General features: G+C 36.9%; 1 protein-coding gene across 1 annotated transcript in view; it reads left to right on the forward strand.

Annotated features, from left to right (window-relative positions):
- Positions 1–26,813, forward strand: part of LNPEP (leucyl and cystinyl aminopeptidase) — an 85,520-nt gene that overhangs the window by 21,226 nt on the left and 37,481 nt on the right. Inside the window, exons 2-4 of the mRNA XM_069492308.1 lie at positions 18,082–18,922; positions 22,891–23,029; positions 24,343–24,474. Of these exons, the coding sequence (XP_069348409.1) occupies positions 18,082–18,922; positions 22,891–23,029; positions 24,343–24,474 (1,112 nt within the window). The remainder of the gene's footprint in view (positions 1–18,081; positions 18,923–22,890; positions 23,030–24,342; positions 24,475–26,813) is intronic.

Here is a 26,813-nt window from a genome sequence, read left to right on the forward strand (position 1 = left end):
CTGCTTTCTTAAGAGTTTCTACTTTTTAAAATAGCAAAACAGTGTTTCAGTAGAATGAGCACTGTGTTGTACATTTGTCCCCCTCAAGATCCTCAGGGAATGGATTCTGGGACCCCTCCCCCATACCACAATTTGTGAGTCCCTGATACAAAATGGCATGTTATTTGCATATAACTTACGTACATACTCCTGTATACTTTATTTTTTTAAGTTTTGTGTTACTTTTTTTTAAAATTTCAAAATATTAAGGGGGCACAAAAGTTTTTGTTACATGGATACGCTCTATAATGCTGAAGTCAGGGTTTTCAGCGTGTCCCTTACCAGGACAGTGTTCATTGTCCCCAATAGGTACATTTTTATCTCTCACCCCTCTCCCACCCTCTCTCTTTCTTAGTTTCCAATGTCCTTTTCATCTTTTTTTGCCCATGTGCATCCATTATTTAGCTCCCACTTATTAGTGAGTACATGCGGTGTTTGTTTTTCCATTTCTGAGGTACTTCACTGAGGAAAATGGTCTTCAGTTCCATCCAAGTTGCTGTGAATGACATTATTTCACTCCTTTTATGGCTGAGTAGTACTCCATGGTATATATATACACCATATTTTCTTTATCCGCTCATGTATTGCTGGGCACTTGAGTTGATTCCACATCTTTGCAATTGTGAATTGTGCTGCAGTAAACATTTGAGCGCAGGTGTCTTGTTGTTAAAATGACTTCTTTTCCTTTGGGTAGATACCAGTAGTGGGATTGCTGGATCAAATGGTAGGTCTACTTTTAGCTCTTTGAGGAATCTTCCTACTGGTTTTCATAGAGATTGTACTAATTTGCAGTCCCACCAACAGTGTATAAGCGTACCTTTTTCTCTACATCCACACAGGTATCTCTTGGTTTTTGACTTTTTAATAATGGCCATTCTGACACTTCCTGCATACTTTAAATCATCTCTAGGTTACTTAAATACAACGTAAATGCTATGTGAATAGTTGTTATTACTGTATTTTTAATTTGTATTTTTATTATATCATTTTACATTTTTTCCCTATGTTTTTGATCCACGGTTGAATCTGCAGATGTGGAATCTATGGATATGGAGGACTGACTATGTTTGAGTAATTTCATAATCTTAAAGGGGGGGGAAGTCCAACTTATTGCCCATGATGGAGTATTAATACAGTGAATTTAGCTGGACAACATCTGCCAACATTTTTTGAATACCTACTAAGTGCCTGACTGAGAAAGTTGTAGAAACCACAGTGTCAGACACTGTGGTTTAGGTACTGCATTCAAAAAACTGTGGGGTTGGAACTTGGCTGTGTCACTTCCTAGCAAGTTCTTTAACCTCTCTAACACTTCTTCATCAGTAAAATGTTGTGAGGATTAAATGAGATGACATATGTAAAATGCTGATTGATAATACAGAGAACTTATAATTATTGAGCATGTACTATGTGATCTAAATGCTTTTACACATATCATTTAATTCTCGTAACTCAGTGAGATAGGCACCATTATTATCTCCATTTACAAATAAGCAAACTGAGCTTGGAAAAATGAAATAACTTGCTGAAAGTTACACAGGAAGTAGCAGAGCAGTCTGGTTCCAGAGATGTTCTTAACGATTCTGCTGTGCTGTCTCTCTTTGTCACTCAGCCCAGTGTTAGCATATCGTAAAGCCCTCAGTGAAAATTGGTTTTTATTATCATCATTATTGGTGGTGGTGGTGGTGGTGATAAGCTTGGTTTTACTTTTTTCAGTGTCCAGCCTTGTCCTGTGCTAGGCTACCAGGCAGAGTTTCCTCACTTGTACTGATAAGGAAGTGAGAAACTATGAAATCATGTACATCAGGGCCCTTGGGCTTAGGAGAAAAAGCCCACAGCTGCACACAGGAGTTTTTGTATAAAGTATACAAAACGTTCTAAATACCAACTGTTCCATTCTCTTCTTATGTTTCTGAGTTGAAGTTTGAAGTAACCATGAGACGCTGTATATGTTCTCATATCAAAGATACCACAGAATCATAGTACTAATATGAACGGAATAATTTCAGTTTTGTCTAGGGAATAAATTAGTCTATAAAAATGGTATGCCAAAGTATTCGTAGTGATACTATGTGTGTGATGAATAAATTGATCATCTGTTGCTGCATAACACATCACAAAACTTAATGGCTTAAAACAACCATTTTATTTGCTCCTGTTTCTGTTGGTCAACAATTTGGACTGGGCACAGCTAGGTGTCTCTTCTGCTAATCTTGCCTGAGCTCACTCTTGTAGCAGCTTGGCTTGGAGGTCTATGATGTAAGAGAATTTCACTCATATATCTGGCAGTTGGTGCTGGCAGTTGGTTGGGCTTGTCTTTCCATGTGGTTTCTTATCCATAAGGAGGCCAGCTTAGATTTCTTCTCATGAGTCTCTCAGGGCAGTAAAAGAGAAATCGTGAAAGCTAAATGGCCTCTTAAAGCCTAGGACAGGAGATTCTGTTGTGTCATTTCTGCTGCATTTCATTCATTAAGTTACAAGGCCAGATTCATGGAGTGGAGATAGAGATTCCACCTCTTAATAGGAGGTCCCATGGGAGATTAATAGCAAATTTTTTAAAAAAAATTTATCGATTTTTTAAATTGACTCATTGTAATTGTACGTATTTATGAGGCACAATTCCATCTTTTGATATGTATCTGTGTTGTATAATGATCTAATCAGGGTAGTTAATGTACCTATCACCTCATGCATTTATCATTTCTTTGTAGTAAGAACATTAAAAAGCCTCTCTTTAGCTATTTTGTAATATGCAATACTTTGACTGTTAATCAGTCACCCTACTGTGTAATTGAACACCAGAATTTATTTCTCAGATTTAACTGTAACTTTTTTCCCATTGACCAACTAACCATTCCCCTATCCTCCCCTCCCATCTCCCCTGCCCAGTCTCTGGTAACTACTGTTCTGCTCTGTGCTTCTATGATATCAACTTTTTTTTTATTCTATAATTGAATGAGAGCATGCAGTATTTGTCTTTCTGTGTCTGGCTTTTAACAGCAAATTCTGTCCTGGTATCCATCCCAGTTTCCTGATTTTACTGTTGAGGTCCATTTCTAAAATATCCTTACAGTGTTGATAGGTTTTCATTAATTTATTAACTTTAGATCTTGGCAAATTAAAACATCTGTACATGTTTCAGAGGTTTATTCCTATTTTTTATGTATAAGGAGAAAAAATATAGATAATAAAAATAACCAACACACTCATAACTCCACCTATCGGAAATAACTCCTGTTACATTAACATTTTTATTTTCAGTATCCAATTGGATGAATATTTATTTATTTAAAATTCTATAACCTGCCTTTCTCTCATTATACTGTATTTTGAATGCCTTTCTATGTTTAAAATAAATGTAAATAATTTTTATGTCTGAATAATATTTTATTGGGTCTGAATAAACCTATCTCCTGTTGTTAAACATTTAGGTTGTTTGCCTTTTTTACTATGTAAACAATAGTGCAATAAATGTTTTTATACATATATATCTGTGCAGGTACTCTTAGGTTAAATTCCTCTTGTGGAGTTACTTGGTCAAAGAACACATTTTAGACTTTTGATATATATGGATGAGGCATGATTTTAAGAATTTTCTGGCTTAAACTTTTCAGTGAGTGTATCTATGCAGAGCTGGGTTCATTATGTTTGAGATCATGTTAAAGGGAAATTTCTAAAAGCTAGTTGAAAATAGAAACCATAAACAAAAATTTATTTAGGATTTTGTTTATAAATCAAAACGTATACACTTAATTGCTAATACTGTCTTTTTCTGGTGTTGCATTTGTTTCTTTTTTAAAATTGGTACGTAATAATTTTACATATTGAGGGGTACATACGATATTTTGATACATGCACACAATGTGTAATGATCAAATCAAGGTAATTGGGATATCCATCACCTCAAACATTTATCTTTTCTTTATGTTAGGATTATTAATAGTTTATTATTATATAACCACAATTATAATTTTAGCTAGCGTAAACTGGTTTGAAAACAAGCAAGTAATTCTTGGTAAGAATATGGTGCCTTTGGTGGGGGCATAAGTGCTTGGACTTCTAGAGGGTGGCCCATGGGTTGTAGGCATTCTGTGAGCACTTAGCATCACAAAATATCTTATAGAGGAAATTGAGAACAATGGTTAATTTGGAGGTATGTTAAATGAACACAGGTTAAAAGAACTTCTACCTTGTTTGTTGAAATTGGGATTTTCCTTCCTTTACTGAAGGCAATGACTTCTCCCTCATTTTTTTATTCTTGTTCTACAATTAAGGTTTTATTACACCACAGTTAGTTATTCATTCCTTTCCTTGATTATTTAAATTCTGTATCTTTGAAGCATTTTACAGAGAGATTCTTTATGTGCTATGGTTCTTGTTTCTGTTTGATATTCTCTTTGGTCATTGGCATTCTCTACTAGAATTTCTCCTTTTCATCTTTCATGTCCTCTGTGATAGATATTTACAATGTGCTTCATAGCACAAATTAAACCAAAATGTAGTTCATCTTTTTTGCTTCTCTCTAGCACTGGAATGTTGATTTTTGCTTGTAGGACTATAGAACTGCACAGAAAATAGCAGCTGTGATTAGACTTAGTAAATATAATGCAGTGAATTTTTAGTCAGAAAATTCACCAAATGAAGTGTTTTAGTTAGATAAAATATAATTGATTTCTATGTAATGGTGTCCTTTAGATTATTTCAACCAGAAAAATTGAGCATTATATACATTTAAATTGCGTTCTTACAAATTGTAGCTGTCATAGGATATCTGAGTTCTATTGTGTGAATGCAATGTAGCAAATGAGCATGATCTTTAGATATACTTAATCTTTGGAATGTTTTGGGAGCTTTCGTGACATTTTTATATTAAGGCAGCCATTTGACAAATGTCTTGGAAGTCAGATGACTTAAAGTGTAAAACCTGTGTATCAGAATCTCTGTAAAACAAGTGATATCTAAAGTTCCTTAATGCCTGACGTTCTACATGAACATTGATGTAGCTGATCCTAAAAGATATCAAAAGATCAGAATTACTGTTTGTCTTCATCATTTGGTATTTATGGAGCCAAAAACAAAATGAGATTTCTGGACTCTTTATGTTTTATGAATTTATCTACTGATATGTGCTGCAAACGACATTAAAACATCACTTTTTTTATAGTAAAAAATTCGAGGGGGAAATTACATTAATGGATCTTGAAGAGAAACACTAGTGTGGGTGGCTAAAAAGTAAAAGATGTGTTTATTGTGCTTATGATTTTGAAGCTCCTACCCTAATTATTTAATATAATGGCAACAAACTCTTATTAATATAGCACTTCATAGTTTGCAAAGTGCTGAGACTCATTTACCTTATTTGACCATTATGATAATCAAAGTCTATAAGGCAGTTATTACTTCCATTTTACCACTGAGAAAAACTGAGCTTCTGACATACACTGAGGGGTGGAGCCAGGACTAGAATCCCCAGTTTTTCTTCACTATATTTTATACCTTTTAAACCAAAATTGATTTAATTATATGCCAACTTTGAGGAAGAGGAAATGTAGTGAGTGGTCTCAAGGATCAGTGTCCAGTAGAAATGAAATTCAGTGACTCAGAGCCCATAATCACTGCAGTACTCCTAAGCCCTGCTGATTTAAGACTCAGCCCCACCGCAGATGTTAGAAGGATCTTGTTAACCTTACAGCTAGCAAGTAAATTCTGTCTCCTTCCAAGCCTTCAGTAAATCTGGATTCAGCATTAAAGCATTTGCGCATGGACATGGAGGTAATTTTCATTAATGAATACTTTATTTAATGTGTTGGATTAGTGCTACTTTCATTTCAACATTTATTGCAGGTCTCTTCCCTGCTAGGCACCAAGAATGCCAAGATGAATGAGATAAGAACCCCTGCCTGGGTGAATTATCCATGTGTGAAGCAAAATTTATAATAATTGCAGTTTACTTATGCAGAAATTCTCTTCTCTACAGGGTGAACCAGGCCTTGAGATTTTTCTAAACTTTCCTTCCTTCAACCTATAGTTCTTTAATAAGCAAAAAGTTACTAGGATTAAAATGTACCCATTATTCTAGAAAAGTAAATGTGGAGCAGGTTTTGGAACTAAGTATTTCATCCAAAATGTGAAAAGGTGTATAGGCAAATAGTGTGCAGAGTTTTCATTTTCCAAGTTTGAGAGTCTGCCAGTGGTATGTAGTGTGGAGAGAGTGAGGTGATTCATAATTCTGGAATGACTGTTTTGATCTCTCCCGGTAGCCTCTGTAGAACATTGGCAGGGCAAGCAGCATAATTAACACTGCACAGTCTAATTATAAACAAAACTCTATGTACATTGGCTACCAAGAAGCAAGCCTGTACTGGATAATCCTCCAAGTTGGCAGAATTACTTTACACTGATGACTAGATAATGTCAAGTTTACTATAAATCAAGTTGCTTTTCCTTGATTATCCAAAGAGTTACCATGGGGGAAAAAGTGAACGTCATAATATCTGTGGAAGTTTTACTGGATTTGTTTTTTTCAGGGTGCATTTAAGCTTTTCTTTATTGTAGTTCTTATAACCTTTTTATCCTAAGAGAACTATTGTGCACCTTAATATTTGTGGTGTACTCTTTTAGGGAGGGGAGGGGAATTGGTAAGACATTTGTTCAGATAATAATTGGATTGATCTTTAAAAGGTGAAAGAAACTAGGAATTTGAAAAGATTATATTGGACTGATATTCATATAATAAAGAGGGAGAAAAGAGGGCGGAGAGGGTGGGATAAAGGCACAAAAGTGAAGTGACTATAGCAGCCATGCGTGCTTGAGAGAAATCAAGATGTTTGTAACAGGTGTGTGGTCTCTCATACTGGTCACAGGCAGAGCAGGCACAGGGCATGGCTGCGTGTGCTCTACCGATTTGTGAAAGCATGGCTGAGAGCCGAGGACCGATTTAGCTACTTTATATATAGGTTTGGCCACTGGGTCTCTGAGATTCGGAACAAAGGTGCTGGCTGTGGAGATTTGTTTTCCATAGCTGTAACCTGAACTACTGCAGGATGGTTGTAGTTCTGCAAAATGAGCCTTAGAGTTGTGATTACCTTAAAGAAAGTAAGAATTTTAAATCAGAAGTCTTTTTTTTTCCTATTCAGAAATACTCAGTTAAATTTTTAAATGGACACTTAAAATTAATCAGGGTTTCCCTTTTTAGGAAAAAATTACAAAAATCCAAATACAGAAATGTATGTTAAGTATTATAATTTTTTGTTTAAGAATGCTTTTATATTTTTGATGTGACCCTGTGAGCTTTCTTTTAAATAGTAGTTCTTTAATTCATTTTAAGTACTTGGATTTACAAAGAAAATTTCCCTAGCTTTTTACTTGAGAGGAGGAGCAGAACATATGTATTTTCTAAATTTGGGCCTATATCCAGCATTATCACTGGCTAAATGATTTTGTTTGCTGAATATTCTTGAAAGAGAAGTAGATGTAAGACAGTTGGGCTTGTTAAAGAGGATCTCTGTCTCTAGCCCATGACCTAGTTCTGATTTGTCCTTTTAATTAACCTAACTAGACTTTGAAGAGAAGTGAAAAATTGGTCTTGGAGATCCAGCTGGACTTGATGTATGTGGATATTCAGGCCAGTTTCTTGGAGAATATGAGTTAGAGCCAAGAACAGTGCTTTCCTGCCCTCCAGCAGCATTTTTTGCTTTAATTTTCTGTTGTTTATCTGTCTTTTATTGATTTCTGCTCTGTTCTTTATTATTTCTTCTACTTATTTAGGTTTAATTTGCTATTCTTTTCTAGCTTCTTAGGGTGGAAACTTATTGATTTTAAACCTTTTTATAATGGAGACATTTAAAGCAATACATTTCTCTCAAATTTTGATATGTTTTATTCATTTCAAATCTTTTGTAAATTCCTTGTGGTTTCTTCTTTGCTCTATGGATTATTTAGAAGTCTGTTTTTTATCTTCCAAATATCTAGAGATTGTCTACCTAATTTACTAATTGATTTTTTTAATAGTTTCCATTATGGTTAGAGAAAAAAGTCTCTAAAAAGACTATTTCGGCCTTTTGAAGTTTATTGTGATTTATTTTACTTTATTCCATCTTGGTAAATATTTCATACGTATTCTGCAGTTATTTGGTTTAATGTTGTATAACTGTCAATTAGGTCAAATTGTTATTGTCCAGATCTTCTGTGCCCTTATTTGTTTGTTGTCTACTTATTCTATCAATTATAAAGAAAAAGGTGATAAAATCTCCATCTTTGGTTGCGGATGTTTCTATTTCTCTATTGAGTTTTGTCATTTTCTGCTTTATGAATTTTGAGAGTCTGTTATTAGATATGTACATATTGAAGATTGGTATCTTATCCTGTTGAATTTCTCCTTTTATCATTAAAAAATTTCCTTCTACTTTGTTAACCTATTTGTGTCTTTAAATTTAAAATATATCTCTTATAGACAGTGTATACTTGGTTCTTGCTTTTTCCCCCCCATATGACAATCTTTGTTATTTAGTTGAAATGTTTAATCCATTTATAATTAATATGTGGTTGGGTTTACGTCTACTATTTTGTCACTATTTTCATTTGCCTCTTTTGTTTTTACTTCTCTGTTTCACCTTGACTCCCTTCTTTTGGATTAACTGAATTTTTTTTTTGTTTTTGAAACAGAGTCTCACTCTGTTGCCCGGCCTGAGTGCCGTGGGGTTAGCTTAGCTCACAGCAACCTCAAACTCCTCGGCTCAAGCAATCCTTCTGCCTCAGCCTCCTGAGTAGCTGGGACTACAGGCATGAGCCACCATGCCCGGCTAATTTTTTCTACATATTTTTAATTGCCCAGCTAATTTCTTTCTATTTTTTTTAGTAGAGATGGGATCTCGCTCTTGCTCAGGCTGGTCTTGAACTCCTGAGCTCAGACAATCTGCCTGCCTCGGCCTCCCAGAGTGCTAGGTTAACTGGATATTTTTTAGCATTTTATTTCATTTTTCCTATTGGATTTTTAACTCTGCATCTTTTTTAAAATTACTTTTTCTGTGTCTAGGGCTAATGATATGCTCTTTAACTTATTGAAGTCTGTGTGTAGTCAGTATTATACCACTTCACATTTTATGCTTGACCCTTCTTACTTTCTACCTCTTATTTCTCACTTGACACATCCCATTTCCCCTTCTCAATTCGTAAATGTAATTTAATATAATTTCTCTTACTCAACTTCTGTATTCTTTGTGTTTTTGTTGTCATATCTTTTATTTCTGTATATGTTAGGAATAGGTAGACAATCTCTACGTATTTGGAAAATAAAAAACAGACTTCTAAACAGGCTCACAATGTTATTTTGGGCTTTAAGTATATAGTTTTTAAAGATAGTCTTTTAAGGAAATTATAAGAAGAATAAACATAACATTTTTATTTTTTAACACTTATGCATTATTTCCAGTATTCTTTTCTTCCTGAAGATCTGAGTTTCCATCTGGTATCATATCCCTTTATCCTGAAGAACCTCCTTTATAATTTCTTATAGTATACATCTTCTTGAGATGAATTCTGTCAGCTTTTATTTATCTGAAAATGTCTTTATTTTACCCTTGTTTTTGAAGGATATTTTCACTGGATATGGAATAATGACTTGACAATTTTTTTCTTCCAGCCCCTTAAAAATGTTCTATCATCTTCTGGTCCCCACATTGTTGTGATGAGAAGTTAGTGCTCTTTATATTATTTTTTGTATGTAACATGTTGTTTTCAGGCTCTTTTAAAGATTTTCTCTTTATCTTTGATTTTAAGCAGTTTGACCATAATGTGCCTAGATTTGATTTTTTTTTTTTTTTTTGTATTTATCCTCTTTGGAGTTTGCTGAACATTTTGGATCTGATAAATGGTGTTTTTCATCAAACTTAATAACATTTTAATCATTTCTACAAATATTTTTTCTGCCTCATTCTCACACTCTTCTGTGGATCCTATTACATATATGTTAGACTGTCTAATATCGTCTCACAAATCCGTGATGCTGTGTTCATTTTTCTTCAGTCCTTTGTTCCTCAAATTGAGAATTTCTAATGATCTGTCAAGTCTATGAACTGTTTCTTCTGCTGTCTCCCATCTGCTTTTAAGTCCGTTTAATGACTTTTTAATTTGTTGTTGAACCTTTCAGTACTAGAATTTCTGTTTGTTTCCTTCTATTTGGTTCGTTTATATGGTCTAAATTTCTCTGCTGAGATAACCATCTGTTCACATATTCTGCCTTTTTCCTTTTAAACCACATTTTCCTTTGGTATTCTTTTCTTTTTATTTATAATAACTACTCTAAAGGTTTGCAAAATGTAATATCTAGGCCACCTTGAAGTCAGTTTCTAATGATTTATTTTTTCTTCATAGGTCACATTTTCTTGTTTCATTAAATGTCTAGTAATTTTTTTTTACATATTGGACAGCATTGATGCCACATTGTAAAGAGGATGAATTCTTTAAATTTCCCTGTAAAATGTTTATTTGTTTATTTTCAAGTAGGCAGCTTAGTTACTGGCTGGTCACCTTGTGTAGGCTTGGCTTTAAAGTTTGCTAGGGCAGATACGTGGAAAGCCCAAGGTGTTACTTAGCCTCTTCTAACTTAGCAAGACTCGTCCTCAAATTTTTTTTCCCCTGTGTTTTTTATTAGGGCTTGGTTTTAGGCTTTGTTAGTATGGTTCTAAAGTGTGACTTTTACTCCTAAACTGAGGCCTTTCTAGTGTTTCAAGCTGATGTCCAAGGTATTAATGAATTCTCTTGGCTCTTGCTGGGTTGGACTGCCAGTGTTACCCTACACTGCTTGACCTCTAGTATTTCTGTTCTGTGTTAACCTTTTGCAGTCACTTCTTTGTACACTTCATTTTGTACGTCCTGAGTTGGCTAAGAACTCTCAGGAAACCCTTGCCCAAATCTCTGTGATCCCTTTCTGCATAGCTTCCCTCAACTCTGCCCCAGCACCCTGATCTTGGCCTGCCAGCCCTGCTCTACTTGGACTCCAGCTGTACTACAATTGGGAAATTGTCCCCAGGAAAAGAACCAGAGCTATTGTGGGCTCACCTTTCTTTTTCTCAGAAGTCACATTCTTGCTCTGTTATCCAGTGTGTGAAAACAGTTGCATCATTTTGTCCAGTGTAATAGTTGTTTATGAGAGGAGTCATCTGATAACAATTTCTCTGTCATGTCGAAAGTGGAAGTCTCTTGTAATATTTTTGTACTAAATATGTGTTGAAGTGAACTTTAGGGGTAGCTTGAAAGAGAAAAGTAAATCGTAATCTCTCTATATAGAGTGAAATGAGCTTATGATGCTCATAGACTGAATCAGTTCTCTCTGAGCTTCCTGCCTCCTACCCCTACTCATCCATTTACTTCTCTCTTCACAAGGGAGACAAGATGGGGGCAGGTGGAAGAGAGAAAGACCTTACTGGTCTTGCATCCTGGGTCATGCCTTGGCCTCTCAACTGGAAAATTAAAGGTGGTTTGTGAAAAGGCACAATGTACTAGGGGAAAGGTATTAATAGTAACGCATGCAAGACTTTCTCTGTGTGTATTTTATGACCCTGCTTATACATTGAGGTATAAGCAAACAGGGTGTCAAAGAAGGACTGCTTAGATACATCTTCAAAACTTGTTCATTCTTCATGACTGTCCTCCAGATTCTGGTGAGATAATAGTATATCTAAACTTATAATTTAATATGAGCACTGTGATGAAGAGGAAGAGATTTTCTCTGAGCATGAGTTAGGGAGGTTGGGTAATGTTTTGTCCATCTAGACCTAAATAGGAAAAAAAAAAAAAAATCATTCCTTTTTGTTCTAAATTATAGTCTTTTCCTTGTCTTTTTATGTCTAAACTTTACAATAAAATCTTTTTTGGTGGAAGAGGATTCTCATTAGGGAAATAATCACTTTATCTGATAATTAGCCATCACTTTGGAAATTTAATGAAGTTTCCATTTGGAAATGATCTAGAAGATATAGATGCTGTCTCACACTTGATGTGTCATGGGGCCTCAGAAAAAGAACATATATAGCCTCTTTTTTCTTGTTATTATTTCCTAAACAATGCAGTATAACATTGATTTATATAGTACTTACATTGCATTAGGTATTATAAATAATCTAGAGATGATTTAAAGCATCTGGGAGGATACACAAGGTTATATGCAAATAGTATTCCATTCTATACAAGGGACGTGAGCATTTGTGGATTTTGGTATCCACTTGGTAGGGAGGGGATTCCTTGAACCAATCCCCCACCAGTAGAGAGGGATGACTGTGTATTCCATTTCATTTCATTTTCTGAGAAAATATGATGACAGTTTAAAGGGATCAAAGTCTGTGGGAAGTCTGCTCCTTTTAATTCAAGCTATTCTCCAGGTGGTTTGTCATGGCTTTACTTTTTGTCTTGTCTTCTACATTGTACGCCTCAGCTAATCATTTGCTCTCTTGCCAGGACCCTTTATGCACTATGCCCTTGGCTTCTCACCACATCCTCCCTATGTGTTTAGCCCATGTCAATCTGCTTTCTTTACTTTTAAAAAAACTTTTCACTTATTTTTTATTGTGGTATTAATAAAATATACATAACTTACTTTCTCTTCTTTCAGACCTGAGCTGGTAAGCACTGCAAGGATGTTTACAGAGATTTGTGGTATGGAAAAGTCCCCTGGGCTTTCTGAGCTTCTCAGCCACACTTTGTCTGTGGACTACTCCCAGGTCCTCTCTCGTGGCATCTGTCCTTTATTGTTCTCAAGCCCCTATGCCTTCCCCACAGTTGCCTTTAGCTCTGGGCAGATGGCCTTACTTCCACTGTCATGGAGAACATGAAGGCTCTCTGCTGTTTCATACTCATAGGCATGATGCTTGTGTCTTTACCTCCTGTCCTGCAGGTTTGCAGGCAGAACACGCCTAGCTTCCATCAAGGCTAATCTCTCCATTGGGGTTTTTGTGATCTCTCCCTATCCCTCTGAGGCAGCATTTTCCCTCTTCTACTCCTCCACCTCCATATTTTGTCTATCTTTACTTTTCCTTCCCCAGAGAAATACACAAATTGTTCCCATCTTAAACACAGACAAATGAAAAACAAAAGATTTAACTCTCCTCTACACCACTTTTTTTTTTTTTCCCCTATGTTTTTTCCTTGATAAACAAGTATGTACTTTGAAGGAATAATCTGTAGACATTGCTTTCTCTTGTTAACTTTCCATTCCGTCTCTGGGCCACTGGAGTCAGGCTTCTACTCCCACCACTCTACCGAAAGCACTTCATAAAAGTCGCTGGTTCTGTGGTTGCCAAATGTGAGGGACTCTCTCTAGGCCTCATTTTACTTGACCTTTCTACGATGTTTAATGGTGACTTCTTCCTTCTTCATGAAACCTTCCCTTGGTTTCTGGGATGCTGCTTTCCTGATTTTCCTACCAGTCTAGTCCATCCCTCATTCTCCTTAGCTGCCCCCTTCCTCTGCCCACTCACCTCTTCAGTGCTGATGATCCCTGACTCTGACCTTGCTTTCAGCACTCTCCCCTATCGGTGTGGTGTGGTTTTAATTATCATGCATACCCAGGTTATTCAGAAATCCAAATCTTCCAAATACTTCTTTTGAGCTCTAGGCCCACATAACATAATTCTTATAACAATCTTACCAAATAATACTGTTTTCCACATTTATAGGTGAGGAAATTGAGGCTGACAGAACCTGTTTGAGATCAAGCAGTCAGTGGAAGAGCCAGGATTTTAACCTCCATCTAAAATCAGGTCTTTAACTCTATTAATCAAACATCTCCACCTGGTTATCTGACAGGTGAATCACATATCTCATATCCCATACTGAATGCCATCTCATAATCCTGTTCTTTCCTCACCTCCAAAAAAAAGGAAAAAGAGAATATGAAAACCTATATTCTCTATCTCTGAATGATATTCCTTCTTGCAGTTATCCAAGCCAGAACGTATGAGGAACTGACATAGACTTTTCTCTGTCTCCCTATCCTACCAGCCCTTCCAGCCCAAGGGAGCATCAGTTCCTGTACATTCTCCCTCTTTAACCTGACTTGCAATCTTTCCCTCCTTTTCATTTCCACTGCTGCTGTCACAGCTAAGAACTTTGTCTCAACCAGGATTGCCATTACAGTGACAGTTTAACCCATTGCTTCTCAAATTAGCTGAAGAACCAGGGTTTCTTGTTTTTGTTTTTTAATTTTTAATCTGTTGCAGAAATTTTGTAGCATACAAAAAATCATTAGAAAATTGAAATGAAAAAAGACATACAAAATATAAGCTCTGTTTTAAACATTAAATTCAACAGACATAAAATTACTCTATCAAATTGTTACAGAAGTTTTCGGACACTAATTCTCCATGTATATCCTGTCACAGATGGGTAACAAACAGCTTGCAGACTGGCACTGGTCCACAAACGACATGGAGAAGCACCAGTTCACAGCGAGCGATGAAAAGAAATGTCTTCGGTTTTCTTAGATAACCACATGTGCCTATGTTATTTAAAACTGAAATATTTCAACTAGCAAGTTTTTGCTTTTGGCTTATAGTTAGCTTGTATATGTGGATTTAAGAGGTTTTAGGAAATTCCCCGTTTCTTTAGGATCCCTTCTTTCAGTAGGAGTAAATCCCATTAGAGCAAGAGATAGTCATGTGTTCCATTACAGTTTAATGCTGAAATTAAAGTGCACTGACTTAAGAATCAAACTAAAATTTTCTTAAATAGGGTTGAAGTATAGTGTTTTTGGGCTGCTCTAATAAAAGTGATTTCCCCTGATTTGATACATTGAACTTGATATGATTGCACACACAAAAGTGTGCTTCTCATGTGCAGTAAAATACAGTAGATGGTTGATGTGTTCCATTTTTGAAAATTTAATATTTTATATAGACATTCTTCTGACTGGTCATTAATAATAAAAGTAAGTTATCTGCATTTTGGCAGGCATGTGACTAAGCCCTTGTCAGAAGATTTGAAATTAATGAAGTACAGACAGGACATGCTAAGTGGTCAAACTGTAGAATATCCCCAGCCTGTTTAGGGCATGGCTGAAGAATCAAAAAAACAACAGAAAAGTTCTAAGGGGACAGAATTCAGGGGTGGGAATGCTCTTAATAGTAAGCTGAGATTCTACCCAGAATTAGTTTAGGAATTTATTAAAACCATACTGTCCAGAACCCTTTGCTGTCTGCATTTGGGTCTGACATAGAACAAATCACATAGAACAAATCATGGGCAAATGCCTGAGAAAGCATAGTCTTCCCATATGCAGTAAGGAAAAGAAAAAGCCCTTTTAGATATTTTCAAATGAAAAAAGTTAAGCAACTAATCTACAGCACTGTGCCAGGGACTAAAAAACTGCAGAAAATTTCTAACCATTAAAAGCTTAAAAGTAATTTAAACAAAAATTCAAATACAGCAGTCTTTGTTAATGAAGTACATGACCCCAAAACAATTAACTATCAAAAAACAAAACAAACTTGTCACAAGAAGTTGGAGCACTAACAGAAGTTTAGGAGATTAAATTCCCCAAATCAGGATGTTATAGCCCTTCCTCCATTCCAGACCTCTCACAGGGGTGGATAGATGGCTGCTTGCTAAACCCACACCTAGAAAATGATTAAAAGTTTTATTCAAAGAAAACTTTCATAAGTAGCATAACTTGTACAAAGTTCAGGATAGAGAGGAGGCAGGAAGAGACAACCTTATAGTGATTTGTCTGATCTCCAAGCAGAAATGGATGAGTGACATGAAATTATTTTTAAAAGGTAATAAAGAAAAATGAAAAACAAACAAAATAAGATAACCTTTCTTAAATCATACTGTAACAGGTTAAGCTGAGTTGTGGAATAGCAGGTGTTCACCAGGTGGACAGGGATGGGAAGGAGAAATAGTGACATTCTGGGGAGAGGGAACAGAGCGGGGGAAAAGGCATGTGGAGAACAGCATGAAATAGCAGCTTGGCTTGTTCTGAGAATGGTAAGCAGCTCGGGATGGCCAGAGCACACCCAGGAATGGCACCATTAGTGCCCGCGGGGGTCTGACCACGGAGGGTGCTTAGACCAGTGCTTCTCAAACTTCAGTGCACATTAATCGTCTGAGGATTTGTTAAAATTCATATTTAGGGAGGACACATGGGAGTCTGCTTTTCCTACAAGCTACAATGTGATGCAAATGCTGCTGGGCCCCAGGCCACACGCCACATTTTGAGTAGCAAAACTGTAAATTTTATCCTGATTTTATGAATATTTTGTTGTTTGGATCATGAGCTGCCACTGCTTAGTTTGTTGAATAGTGCAAATACATGGCATTTCTGTTAAGCTCGATACTAAGTAGTCTTACGTAAGCTTTGCTGATGGCGAAACAATACTCTTAGCAACTTCATTGCCAGGTACAAAATAAATAATGTAGGTACAAGTTCTCATCCTTTATTGAATTAGTTTGAGTAGGGAGATGCATTATAATAATGAAAAGAGCCTGAATTTTGGAATCAGATTTTTAGACCTGGGCTCCAATATCAGTTTTATGACTAAATAGTTGTATGACTTTATGAAGATAATTAACCCATTTTAATTCTTCTGTTTTCTCATGTCTGAAATAGAACACTTACCACTTTATAGACTTGTTGTGATGGTTAGAAACGATATAAAGTACCTTGAAAGGAAAGGTTAATGGTTTCAATTTGGTAACTTGAGATTTCTTAAAAACTAAAATTCTATGAATTTTAAATAAAGACCATTGAATGGTCTAATCCTAGGAACTATTGATATATGTGGAATTTTTTACCCTTCCACTTTTTGAATCTTTTTTTTTTTTTTGAGACAGCGTCCTCTCTCTGTTACCCGGGCTAGAGTGCCGTGGCGTCAGCCTAGCTCACAGCAACCTCAAACTCCTCGGCTCAAGCCATCCTTCTGCCTCAGCCTCCTGAGTAGCTGGGACTACAGGCATGTGCCACCATGCCCGGCTAATTTTTTCTATATGTATATTTTAGCTGTCCAGCTAATTTCTTTCTATTTTTTTTAGGAGAGATGGGGTCTCGCTGTTGCTCAGGCTGGTCTCGAACTCCTGAGCTCAAACAATCCGCCCACCTCGGCCTCCCAGAGTGCTAGGATTACAGGCGTGAGCCACCGTGCCCAGCCTGAATCTTTTTATTCTCAGTGATTCTTGGCAAATTGGAAGGTGTGGTTCTCTGTAGTTTATAAAAGCTCCCGCGACTACCTCACCCCAAGAACCACTAACACTCATGGTGTATAGCGTAATTTTTACAGGTGGGACTATGTTGTACTTCTGAATGCTATGGAAGGGTGAAAAACAGGTTGAATTATAGGTTTATCTAATTTTTATGTTCTTTTGGTCTTATTAATTTTTGTTATTTCTTGCTTATGAAAATTTCTTGCATGATTTGCTACTTCCAGTTTGCTGTGGAAAAGAAACGTCCCTCTCCCAGAGGAAACAATAACCTATCCTGTTGCTTAGCTAACACTCAAGCCTAGAAATGGGCATACCAGTTTGTAGTACCAGCTAGGGAAAGTGGGACTCAGGGAAGAGACCCACAAACGCCCTTGACACAGGTTTGCGGCCTTTCGGGGAGGAATTCTGGGATTCCAGTGCCCAAAGCCCAGAGGGGACAAGGACTGTAGGTGGGCACATCCCTTTGGTGCTACTGACTCCTCACCCCATGGGGACAGACACAGCCAGAGGCTGGCCACAGCAGGGCCCTCTAAAGCCCTGGGCAGGGTCCCAGGTTGTTGGGCAAGAGTGTGTAAGGAAATTAGTACATAATCTCAGCTGTCTTTGTTTGATACTAGACTGTTTATTTAGCTTTCTTGTTTCATGACTGGTATACTTTTATTTATGTTTGAGTTTTTAATGGATGACTCAAGCATATCATAAGCATCTTACTTAATTCAGTTGCTCTGAGATGGAAATAAGTCTTAGCGGTTTAAAGAAAGTTCTTAGATTATATGTGGTCTTGCTAGAAGACATGTTATTAGGAGCTTTGTTTCTAACTCTGTTCCTTGTCCTTATGTTTTGGTTTTTTAGATCGGCTTCAGCTTCCCAGGAATATGATTGAAAACAGCATGTTTGAGGAAGAACCAGATGTAGTGGATTTAGCCAAAGAGCCTTGTTTACACCCTCTAGAGCCTGATGAGGTGGAATACGAGCCCCGGGGTTCCCGACTGCTGGTGCGGGGTCTTGGTGAACATGAGATGGACGAAGATGAAGAGGATTACGAGTCATCTGCAAAGCTGCTGGGCATGTCCTTCATGAATAGAAGCTCAGGCCTTCGGAACAGTGCCACTGGCTACAGGCAGAGCCCAGATGGGGCATGTTCAGTACCGTCTGCAAGGACCTTGGTGGTCTGTGCTTTCGTCGTTGTGGTTGCTGTTTCTGTAATCATGGTGATTTACTTACTGCCCAGATGTACCTTTACCAAAGAAGGCTGCCATAAAAAAAACCAGTCAATGAAATTAATTCAGCCATTTGCAACAAATGGGAAGTTGTTTCCATGGGCACAAATCAGGCTTCCCACTGCCATTATGCCACTACGCTATGAACTTAACCTACACCCGAACCTAACCTCGATGACATTCAAGGGTTCTGTGACAATTGCAGTTCAGGCTCTTCAGGCCACGTGGAATATCATTCTTCATAGCACAGGTCATAATATTTCAAGAGTGACCTTTATGTCAGCATTTTCAAGCCAAGAAAAACAAGTAGAGATCCTGGAATATCCATTTCATGAACAAATTGCTATTGTTGCCCCTGAAGCCCTTCTAATGGGGCACAATTATACTTTGAAGATAGAGTATTCTGCAAATATATCTAGTTCTTACTATGGGTTTTATGGCACCTCCTACACGGATGAAAATAATGAGAAAAAGTATGTAGCTCTCTTAAATAATTCTGGTTCTGTGCTCTATGATGACTTCTGCAATATGGATCCCTGTGCCCACACAAAAGACACTAACTGTAATTTTTTTTTAATTTAGAAAGTCATGTACAAAATAGTAGGATGTTGGTTTGGAGGGATATACTATTTCTCTTAGTCAAAGCCTTGAGTGTACATCATGGTGGGATGGGGGTTGGGTGTGCTAGTGGAAGGAGGTAAAGATTATACAAAAAAAAACTTAAGTTATCTTGAGCTTTTCATATTTTACAAGATGAATCCAGTTTTCTGTCACCTCATACAGTTTCTATGGGAAGCAGAGTACAGGGGAGTATGGGTTGGTTATAATTTAAGACCTATTTTCTTAATGTGAAGAACTTTTAGGTGGTGCTTAGTAAGATGGAGAAAGAGGGCATGAAGAAGTTGAAGAAGTGTATGCTTATACATATCATTTTTAGTGTATTAACCTTTATTGGTTTATTTTTTTTAAAAAATTCTAGTGTGACTATTTTAGGTTGCTGATGGAAATTTTTAAAAAAAGGCTAGTAGAGACTTAATTTGGTTCAAAAAAAGAAAGGTGAGACAAAACATAAAATTATTCAGCTCCCTACTTGGACCATATATTTTGTACTTTAATCTTCGTATTCATAGCATATAGTTTGAATTTCTGGGGAGATGTAGTACACACTGTGTACAGGTTTTTCTTAAGTAGAAATAATGTCAATTCTCTTATGTGCACAAGGTCCTCATTATATCTGCTTTATGCAGTTGGAGCATTGTCTCATGTTACCCTGTAAACCAGTATTTGAATTACTGATACTGGCTATTTGGCTAATATGTGTTGATGTATTAAGAGAAACAGTTAGAAATGAATATTTTAAATCTATCTTAAGGGAACTTTTTGATCCTTCTTAAATGGGAAGCAAAGCAAGATCTGTAGTTTTTTTTTCAGATAAATGATTTTTATTTTTTCCTCTATGTAATACTTTTAAAATAAATGGCATGCTGGATCATCATTTCAATTCTCAAATGAAATCTGGCATTGAGCACAAATTTATAATCACAATGGCCACTTGGGGGTTCTTCACTTTAGTCGTCCTCCTCCAATCTCCATCATCCCTAGGACATACAGGATATATGTAAAAACAGTGTTCTTAGTATGCAAACAGACCTTTAAGACAAGTCCCCTAGCCATCTCTTCAACTAGATTATTGCCCCGGGAATCCTTGGAACTATTACTGTATAATGGGAGGCATAAGTGTTGTGTAGCAGTGTAGTTGATTTTTGGTATGGCCACTTGTTGACTCTTGCCACAGGCTGGATTGAGTTGTGGAAAAATGCCAGAAAAATGGAATATGTTTCCTTAAAACCAAGAAATAGAGTATTAAAAAAACAATATTTTAAAATCTGTTGAAATAAGTTAGTCTGTGAAACTCTGCTATCATAAACAAAATATAAGTTCATTAACCTACCTGTTTCAGTAAAATGAATGCCGCACATAATTGTATATGTTGGTGCAAGGTAAAAGTTTATAAGATTATTTATACCTTTCAGGATGTCTGAAAACTGTAATTCAAAGCAATTTTTTTGTCTTTCACTTTTAATTTTGCTTGGTTATATTAGGGAAGTTTTTATACTTTTTTCCCCCTCTGAGATATAATTAAAATAAATATTTAAAATGATAGATGAAGTAATTAAGGGATATAGTCCTTGTTGCTGGAAGATCAGAGTATATGTAAATGTCAGACATCTTGCATTGACACTGCTTGGGGTAAGGGAGCTTTACCTGTGTGATGTAAGGTGGAGACAGTAACCTTGGAGTTAATTCTAGAAGTTGTTGATAACAAACTGATACTAAAAGAACTAGTAAACAAATTTAGGATGGCCACTGTGTTTCAGCTGTTCCTCATTTCTAACAGACCTTTCATGATCTGACCATTGTTTTTTCTCCCAGCCCTCACCTGCCATATTAAACTTTGTATGCATGTTCCTAAAATCAGATGATAATAATAGACAATATTTACTGGGAACTGAAGTGCTAAAAACTGTTCCAAATATATCCTGTCAGCCCCACTAAGGTAGATATTAATATTAATTCATTTTACAGCTAAGGAAGCAGAAGCATGTAAATAAACTCATCTAGCATCTCGTGGCTAGCAGATAGCAGAGGAGAACTCAAATCCAAGGTTGTTTTAACTACAGAGGCCACGTTTTAACACCATGGTGTCCTGCCTCCCCGGTGCACACCTCTTTCCCTTTGCACATTGTTATCCCCAGTGCTCAGAATTCTCTTTCCTGACCCCCTAACTAATTTGTAATTGTCTTGAGCACTACTTGAGGAAGTGCCAGTACTCACCCATGAAAGAATAAGCTTCAAGTTATTCAGCATAGATAAGACAGATTATAAGAATCATCAAGCAGCAGCCTTCTCAAGGGACTTTTATGTGAGATAGCTATTATTGGCTCTCTTTAACAGTAGGGTTTTATTTGTCTTGGAATGTTTTTGATCTAATTTTTATCCAAAAGTGATGGTCTAAGTAGGCTCTCTTTTATGTATAGTGGGGATATCATCAAACTTTATCCCCTGAGTCCATGGTGCCTTCTTAAAAAATTTTCTGTTACTTGGGTAAGAATGTTGGGGGTAGGGTGAAGACATGGAATGTTAGAAACATAATATTTTTCAGTTGTTTCATGTATGCTGATTGCTACCTTTCTTGCAGTTTACCCAATAGAAATGTTATTTGGGCACATCCTTCTCAAAAAAAAAAGTACAATAATTTTAAGTGTGAAGGAAGAGTTATAGCTATCTCACATTTGCAATAAACATCCATAAAGGGCTTTGTGGTATACAAGTAGTTTTTATTATGAATAATCTTGTTTGATTCTAACAAAAACCCTTGGTGTTTATCAGGGGATCCTATCTCAATCCTAATTTAACAAATAAGGAAATCAAAATATAGGTCACTGATTTGCCGAAAATCATATGGCTGGTAAATTGTAGAGTTTGGGTCTTCTTACTCTAAATCTATTACTCTTTCTTTTCTGTTTATCTTCTAACAGTGGAAACTAAGCCCTAAGCAAGAGAAGCTACCATGTCAAAAGTGGTAGTTATTTATATGCCATATTGACGAGCACCTGAAGTATACATACCAGGGCCATGCTTGCCCTCGTTACTCTATGGCCATGTTTGGGTGTTCTCCCAAATGCAGATATGCTTTATTTCTCTACTTAATTGAAAATCTGCATTTTCTCCATTTCTTTTTTTGCTTTCTCCCTCCACCTGTGATTGAGGACTTTTCTATGTGTTTCTCAACTGTTTCTGCTGTGCTTTAGGAGGGGGAGGAAAATTTTTGATCTATCTCTTAAAAGAGTAAAGGAAACGAGAACACTACAGGACACCTAGTTTTTCAGTCTTCATGAAAGCACAAGTTGTGAATTTGAGGCATGTTTTGAAGCCAGAGTCTGTACAGATGACTAATGGTGACTGATGACCACCCTTTTTACTGATCTTCCATCAGAAACCTTTTGAAGACTTCAGTGGCCAGCTGCAGGCTACCTTCTGGGTTCATCTCAACCACCTCCAGTCCCTGGACATACACTGCTCTCTTTCCCTGTGCTACCTACTCTTTCCAGAGTATACTCTCTTCCCTTCTCTACTTTATCAAATACTTATCTTTTAAGACCCTTTTCAGATTTTGTACCAGTTTCCTTACAGTGTCTTCACTCTCTAGTCAGAATTTGTTTCCCTTTGTTCCCACTGTGTTGTTTTCATTGTTAGGACATGAGTTGCAGCCTGGCATAAGTTTCAGTCCATTGTGTAAATCTCTGCCTTTCCCAGTTGATTGCAGATCCTTTAATGGCCGGGATTGTATCATATTTATCTTAGTATCCCTAGAACTTTGCAGGGTGCCCTGTATAGTAGGTGCTCAATAACTTTTGGATTGAATTTGCATTTGTTTTAGGTACTTCGCAGCAACTCAGTTTGAACCTCTGGCAGCAAGATCTGCTTTTCCTTGTTTTGATGAACCAGCATTTAAAGCCACATTTATCATCAGAATCGTAAGGGATGAGCAATATACTGCTTTATCAAATATGCCTAAGGTACTGTTCTGTTCCTTGAATGTAAAATCTTTGAGTGAGTCTCTTTAAGAACACTTGATTTCCTCTTTGCCAAGCTACTGTTGGAAATGATTAAAATCATATATATTAATATTTTTCTTAAAATACTTAAATAAAAATTAAAATATGTGCTGGAAGCAATTGAGAAGTCACCTGAGAAGCACAGGAGGAGAAAGAAAGACCTGTTGGACTTGGATTGTGTGAGTAGGAAATGTGAACCATGTGCTGTGTACTAAAGTTGTGCAAATATTAATACTGTGAACTAGTCCAAGATTAGAGTAATACTTTCTGAGCAAGGGTAAATTTGCTATTTTAAACAGTGTTATTTGATAGTGTTGACTCATGATTGTTCTTGGTGTTTTGTTGTAAATGAACAATCAATATTGTTGCAAGTAATGTAGAGACTGACAACTAGAACAGGAGCCTCTTTCCTGGGTGTTAGCTCTGCGTGGGAGGCAGTGAAGGTGAAAACAATCAGAATCGTTTTTTATGCTAAACAGAACCTAGGGGGCCCTTCTTTTGTCTCAGACGTCTGAGTGGCTGTATGCAGCTGGATGAGAGCCTCCTGAAGTCCATGTGGCTCGGGGAGAGGAGCAGCCGTACCCAGCAGGCTGTGGAGCCCACCCCTGTAGGCAGCAGAGAACATGATCTGTTCTTAAACATTCCAAAGCTTCACTCCCAACCATACTCTTCACCTTTACCTTTCTCTAAGAGAGGTGGATGCCTGTTTATCTAGTATCCCAAAACGTGTCTTAGCTCATGGTTGGAAAATCCTGCAGGGTTGCCGCATTCCCTCATCTTGTGTTTGCTGCAGACTTCTCTGGTGACTTACCACCTTTGATCCCACTAAGCCACCTTTGGGTCCTCAGCATGGCAGTCTGTGAAGCCATTTCAGATCACTTTGGAGGGATATCCCAGCTGTAGCTCCTCCTTTTGTGGATGTCTTTGTAGCAAGAGTGGAACACTCCAGGTCATAAGGAAGGATTTTGGTTTTAGCTGTGTTTTAAAGGGGAGAGACAGAACCACTGTTACCATATCTAACTTACATTTATTTAAAGTCATCTTTCAGACTAAAAACTCGTTAAGGATTTTCAGCATACTCAGTGTGTCCTCATGATGAAGGATGGTAGAACAGGCTGAGACTGAGGGCCATGTTGTCCCCAGAAACTCATGCTAAGAGATTAAAATATACTAGTACCTTCACTACTTATTTCTTATTTTAATTTTCAGTCTATTTGTCATTGTCATGGATTCCTATAGTTACAGAACTGTCATCTTTTGCCCTTTGCTTGTAGAAGTCATCAGTCCTTATGGAAGATGGACTCATTCAGGATGAGTTTTCTGAGAGTGTGAAGATGAGCACTTACCTAGTTGCTTTCATTGTGGGGGAGATGAAGAACCTGAGTCAGGACGTAAATGGAACTCTGGTATGTTGATGTGGTAATGGCCTAAAAGCTTGTTTCGCAAGCCGTTAAGAGGAACTCTCACTGTAACGATTCCTGGTAGTTGCTGAATGAAGAAAACAAGCTGTTAGATCACACTCTGACATTTTATACCAGAAATGCTACTCTTTTCCTTAGCTGTTGTTTACTGTTATTAATTTAATACCCAAAAGTCAATTTTCAAGTTTCTTTTAATTGACTTTTATAAGAGAATTCTAGTAAGACAATGTATGTATACTAAAGCTTTTACAACTGTGCTATACAATATGGTGGCCACTAGCCTTATGTGACTATTTCGATTTAAATTAAAATTAAAGGTAATGTAAAATTCACTTCCTCAGTCTCAAGTTTCAACTGTTCGGTAATGTTCATGTGGCTAGTGTCCGCCATGTTGGATAGCTCTAGGTTGTAAAAATTAGATGAATCCTTCTTTTAAAAAAAAAAAAATCAAGTGCTGATTAAGTTTCTTTATTTTAGAGTAATAGTAAGATTATTTAACTTAAGGGTTGGGTTTATGTTTTGCCAAAATTGATCATGTGTTCTAATTAGGCTGTTCTGTTTTTCTGTGACATTAGTACCTGTCTGTAAATGATTATTTGATTGGATTTTATACTTTAATTTCATAGTAGAGACCTAATAAAGCTAACATTTTCATGTACTGACAATATAGGAGAAAAGACTCTTTTTAAGCTAAAAGTGATTATTTTTCACAATAGTGATATGATCGATTTCATTAATTTTGTTTCTATATTTTTGATCTCCACTAGAGAAAATTACCTTTTGAACGCATCCTGCTACTTTTGGGATGCGTTCCTTTCTAGACTAAAGAGCTTTATTGTAATCGCAATATACTTGAACCTCATCATTTTTCTACTTCAGAACAGTATATTTCTTTCATTAGAAAAGATGATCATGGGGCTGGGCGCGGTGCCTCACGCCTATAATCCTAGCACTCTGGGAGGCTGAGGTGGAAGGATTGCTCGAGGTCAGGAGTTCAAGACCAGCCTGAGCAAGCGTGAGACCCTGTCTCTACTAAAAATAGAAAGAAATTATCTGGACAACTAAAAATATATAGAAAAACATGGTAGTGCATGCCTGTAGTCCCAGCTGCTCGGGAGGCTGAGGCAGGAGGATTGCTTGAGCCCCGGAGTTTGAGGTTGCTGTGAGCTAGGCTGACGCCACAGCACTCTAGCCTGAGCAACAGAGCAAGACTCTGTCTCAAAAAAAAAAAGAAAAAAGAAAAGATGATCATGTCTACTCCCCATACCTCTCAGAAGCAGGGGCAGAGATTAGGGTTCTCTGGCTGATTATCAGCAGTAACACTCTATGGCTTTGTGCTCTACACTAACGGATGGCACACTGCTGAAGAAGCACACTAAGTGTTTACTGTAAGTGTAGACTATGACATTTAGTAAGGCTAAATATGGTTCACTCACCTTTGGACTGAAAGACTTTATGTCAAATCTAAACCAAAAATTTTTTAGAATCCTTTCAAAAGGTTATGAATTCTGGCTTAAATCTGAAATAATTCAATTAATTCCACTTCAGTTGTTGCACCACAGTTTTAGCCCTTGATTTAGAGTTTGCAGCCTTGATAAAGCCGAAAAAGCCCAATCTAGAAGAGTCAGGTTTGCTTCTTATTCAAAACTCAGCTGAATACCACCCTCTCAATGAAGCTTCCCACCCCCCCCACCCCCCCCACCCCCGCTCAGCTAGAATTAATCATTCCCTCTCTGATCTTTCATAGGACTTTAGTTACATCTTTGTTGTGGTTCTTATCACAGTCATTGGTATAAAACCCCCAGCACTTTTTATCGTATCCCAAAATGTATGCAGGCTTGCCTTTTTCTTTTTTTCCTTTCCTTCCTCCCTTCTTCTTCACTGTTTCTCTCTTCCTCCCTCTCTCCATCCTCTTCTCTTTGTTTCTTTCTTCTGCTGTGTTGGCTTCTATGTACCTCTAGGATTACATGCAAACTCATCATTCTCATACTCAAGACTTTCCTTATAAATTCAGCTATATTTCTGATGGGTTCAGTGTGAATTCTTTCATCTAGCCAAGTTGAAAGTTGAATTTTCATCTAGCCAAGTTCATTGCTCACATATATATTTCATTCTCACATATGCATGTGTGTGTGTGCATGCCTGTATGTGTGTAGAAAGATCGAGAGAAGAGAGTTTCAGGTGAATATTTTTTTTTTTTTGCTTTTTATTTATTTGTATTAGGAAACAACACGGTTAAACATGTATTCTAGAATCTACCTATGTTGAAATTCCTCCTACACAGTTTCCTAGCTCTGGTAGACTACTCTCTAATCTTCTCTAAA

This window comes from Eulemur rufifrons, chromosome 17 (assembly GCF_041146395.1).
Source record: "Eulemur rufifrons isolate Redbay chromosome 17, OSU_ERuf_1, whole genome shotgun sequence".
In the NCBI taxonomy this organism is placed as follows: domain Eukaryota; kingdom Metazoa; phylum Chordata; class Mammalia; order Primates; family Lemuridae; genus Eulemur; species Eulemur rufifrons.